Source organism: Etheostoma spectabile, chromosome 9 (assembly GCF_008692095.1).
Source record: "Etheostoma spectabile isolate EspeVRDwgs_2016 chromosome 9, UIUC_Espe_1.0, whole genome shotgun sequence".
Taxonomy (NCBI): Eukaryota; Metazoa; Chordata; class Actinopteri; order Perciformes; family Percidae; genus Etheostoma; species Etheostoma spectabile.
Window position 1 is genome coordinate 23,241,436 of NC_045741.1, and position 4,069 is coordinate 23,245,504.

Genomic DNA, 4,069 nt, shown 5'->3' on the forward strand with positions numbered 1-4,069 from the left:
TGATTATTTATCAAAAATCTCATTGTGTAAATGTTTAGTGAAGGCACCAATAGTCAACTCTACAATATTGTTGCGGTATTGAAATCGAGGTATTTGGTCAAAAATATTGTGATATTTGATTTTCTCCAAAGAAAAGAAGAGAGAAAAGCTTTTTTATAGTTTTTTAAAAATGGAAAATTATTTAAATTTAACAATATATTAATGTTTTAAAGTACTTTAAATGCAGTTTTAAATGCACTAAAAGCTAGCAAGCTAACGATAGACTAGCGGAGCAAGTGCAATATTTTTATTAGCGATCACGTGCAGTTAATGGTTAATATGCTTCTATGTCCGCTTTGGTGAGCCCAGAGGGAAAATATGGCATTTTAAAAGTAGCCTACATTTACAGTAGCTAGCTAACAGCAGGCTACAGAGAAAGTGGGATATCTTAACGTCCGTTTCGGAGCGACAGAGGGAAAATATTTCAGTCGACACACATTAAGTGGAACTGAAATGAGGAACCGAAATTTGCGTTCTAATCCGGTCCGGTTCTTACAGGTTGCGTAGGAAACATAGTTGAACCGGGTTTTGGGACCCAACCCTACCTATTACTGTAGCATCTCTAAAGCTCACTCATTAACATGTTGTGTATTGGTAGTTTTAACCTTTCTGGACTCTTCACGTCACCATGATCCAAAGAAACATTTCAACTCATAATCAGCCATCAAACCACAAATGATCCTTTTTTACTACGTGTATTTGATGGATTAAAAAAATTAGATATAACATGATCATAGTGAGCTTTTGAGGAGCTGGTAGGCGGGGGGGGGTTAACCTCAGAAAGAGCCAGGCTTACTGTTTTTTCTTGTCTCCAGTCTTAATGCTAAGCTAGGCTAACCCTCTGCTGAACGTAGCTTTATATTTAATGTACAGACAGAGAGTGGTATTGATCTTCTCATCTAACTCTCTGCAAGATATCAACTACATTTATTTCCCATGATCTCACACTATATATATTACTGTGTGTATTCATCCTCTACAGTTGGTTTACATTTAGGTCAAACCTGATAATCTGATAACTTCAGTAAGAATTATTCAAATTAATTTATCCTGTATATCTGATCATGACATTTTACCTTTGTTTAGGCATCACCCCCGATGTGTTTAATTTCATATTTGGTGCCTAATTTGTTTTTTTAATTTTGAATCCTTCCGCAGTGTTTTGCATTGTTCTGAGTCACTGGACCCATCAGGCGACTCTAAAGCACACCAGTGCTCCATCTGCCACAACACATTCAGATCAATATCCAGGTAACATACAGTGCATTGCTGTATACACGGAATGTACAACCTAAATAACAAGCTATATATACAATGTATAATGGACACATGCCATTTACTTCCTAAGATGCACAGTTAGATAAAGTCTTCTTCTGTATCCTGTGTGTACAGTTTTGAACAGCATAAGGAAGCCTGTAAAGGAGATGCCAGGTTCATCTGTAAAGCAGAGAGCTGCGGCAAAAGATTCAAAAGCAAGGACGCTCTGAAGAAACATAAAGGAAATGTTCACACAGGTTTGCACTTCCGTCTCTCCCTGTATGCCTCTCTGTAATTTTGTCTTCTGTCCCTAGCACACAAAAATTCACATGGATAGCACTTTTCTTTTTCAAAACGTCATTTAATGAAGCCTAATGTCCATTAGCAGCCTCAGCAATCAAGCAAGGAACTGCAATAACAGTACTTGACCTCGATCAGTTAAAATCACCGCAACGATGAGACACATCTCTAATTACTTGCGCTACATAATTGTTGACCTGTGTGTCCTGGGGCGGCTCACTCCTTTAGATAATTGGACTTCCATAGCTATTTATGATGGGATGTAGGGCAGCGGGGATCTGCGCAGCCTGAATCAAGTATCAGCCCAAGATTAAGACATTCATCTCAGAGGCTGATGGAGTTGAGATCCGGCCCTTTATGTTTTACCAATGTGGTCAGGACAAGGGGTATGTGTGTGTGTGCGTGTGCGTGCGTGTGCGCGTGTGTGTGTGTGTGTGTGTGTGGGCGAGGGAGGAAGTGGATCAGACTCGTCAGATGTGGGTCATGCGATTCAGAGGGGGATAAGGGGAGGGTCCCAAAATGGTGGGATGATGAGGAAAGTTCAGCCTCCAGTAAAACTTAGTTTTTCTGTTCCTGTGCCATGATTGTCTTGAAATTTTTCACGATTGCTCACTTCTGTTATCAGCCTTGTCGGTTAGGTTGGATCATTTTTCATCCAGTTTTTCTTTGTTATAGGGAGTGCACGTCGGAAACTCACGTGCACCATATGCAACAGAAAGTGCTCCTCCTCTCTGAATCTCCAAGAACACAGAAAGGTGAGGCTCAGCAACATCTACTGTACAGCTCAAATTATCCAAGCCACATACTTTGCTTCGGATCTGAGAGGATTAAATCAGCTTAAGCAGTTCTGCAGGATCCATTCTTACAGTCATGTCTCTTTTCTGATGTACAGCTGAATCCATCACACTCCACTTTTTCTATAACCCAGTCTAACCCCTAATCTAGCTTTCAGCTCTGCTTCCTGAGCTTCTGAATTCACTTTGTTCGGTTCTTCCCTCTCCACGTGAGGCTGTCTTTATGATCAAGTTGTTACAGATATATGCTGGGTGACAAAGTGCCGAGGGCTGGCTTCTTTTCACTAGCTCGTCCCACATGTCTTGTGAAATTTAAGAGGCTATGTTGGCAGACAGTAAGGTTTTAACCTTGGCGTCAAGATTCTCCGTCTTATTGATGGATCACAGAACGGAACAGGGCTGTTTAAATACATGTATAACATGTACAAATACATGTCTGTGTTGGTACTGTGTATTACCACTATCAGCCTATGTTTAGTTCATGAAAGCTTTTATATTTGGTGTTTAGACATCTTCAAGTGGTTTACACCTTATTGTGCACAAAGCAGGCTAATATGTTTTCCACTTAAAGCAATATTAAATAGAAGAAGAGTGCAATTCACTAATACACCGCTGTCATTACAATGGACAGCTGTACGTGTGTATTTGTCAGGATTACAAAACGTTAAAAAACTAGCAAGTCAATAACATTAAATCATTTAGCTGATGCTTTTATCCAAAGTGACTTACAGTTGCTATATATATATGTCAGAGGTTGCACGCCTCTGGAGCAACTACAGGTTAAATGTCTTGCTCAAGGACACATTTGTTGATGTATCACAGTAGGAATCAAACCCAGATCTCCCTCACCAAAGGCATGTGTCATATCCACTGCACCATCACCACCACGATAACCTTGATAACACTGCCCAACATCAAGCAAGTGCAACAACAATATAACTTATAACTTATTATTACTTATTAACAGCAAGATGGCCAGCTCGGCATCTGTCTTGCAGCCTTTTATTTTGTGAAGCTCTGGCCAACAAATAAAATCTAGTCCCGAGTTTTCTCTTGTCCTCGCGGCCTCTTGCCCACCCACTCGTTTTCTCGTCTTAGTTTTCTCTGCGTCCCCTTTGGTAGGGCTGGGTACAGTACCCAATACCTTTTAGGCACTGACTGAATTGTCTCTAAAGTATCGAGTATCAAAAAATGCCTCGTCGTTCAATACCCAATTTCAACACCTAATGATATTTACTTAGGAATACATCTCATCAGAGTCAGTGAGCCAATTAGCATGCAGCATGCGTCTACCAAGATAATGCTTGTGATTGGCTGTCTAAGGATACAGGTCGTAGAGGCAGGCAGGAAAACCCGACGTTACGCATAGAGACAGGGCTCACGTAGCAGTAAAATATATGAAAAGATTTGACCCGTAATGTTGTGATTTCCTTTTGTTTCATAAAATTGCTATAGAAAAAAGTATTGTTTGGGAACTGGCATCAAAGTCACATTATTGCTATCAGTACCGGTATCAAATATTTTTGAAAGATACCCATCCATATGCTTTGCCTCTCCCATGATGTCTGTCAAGGCTGCTGAACCTAGTACCGGTTGTGCATTCCCCCAGCCTGCCTTTGGTCCCCCAGTGGCTAGACATGGTGAAAGGTGTAAACCGAGCCCTGGGTATCCTGCTCTGC

The 4,069-nt window shown here is 40.7% G+C and overlaps 1 protein-coding gene across 1 annotated transcript in view; it reads left to right on the plus strand.

Annotated features, from left to right (window-relative positions):
* Positions 1-4,069, plus strand: part of prdm5 (PR domain containing 5) — a 39,204-nt gene that overhangs the window by 5,600 nt on the left and 29,535 nt on the right. The window contains exons 6-8 of the mRNA XM_032526420.1: positions 1,198-1,290; positions 1,432-1,553; positions 2,272-2,351. Coding sequence (XP_032382311.1) covers positions 1,198-1,290; positions 1,432-1,553; positions 2,272-2,351 — 295 coding nt within the window. The remainder of the gene's footprint in view (positions 1-1,197; positions 1,291-1,431; positions 1,554-2,271; positions 2,352-4,069) is intronic.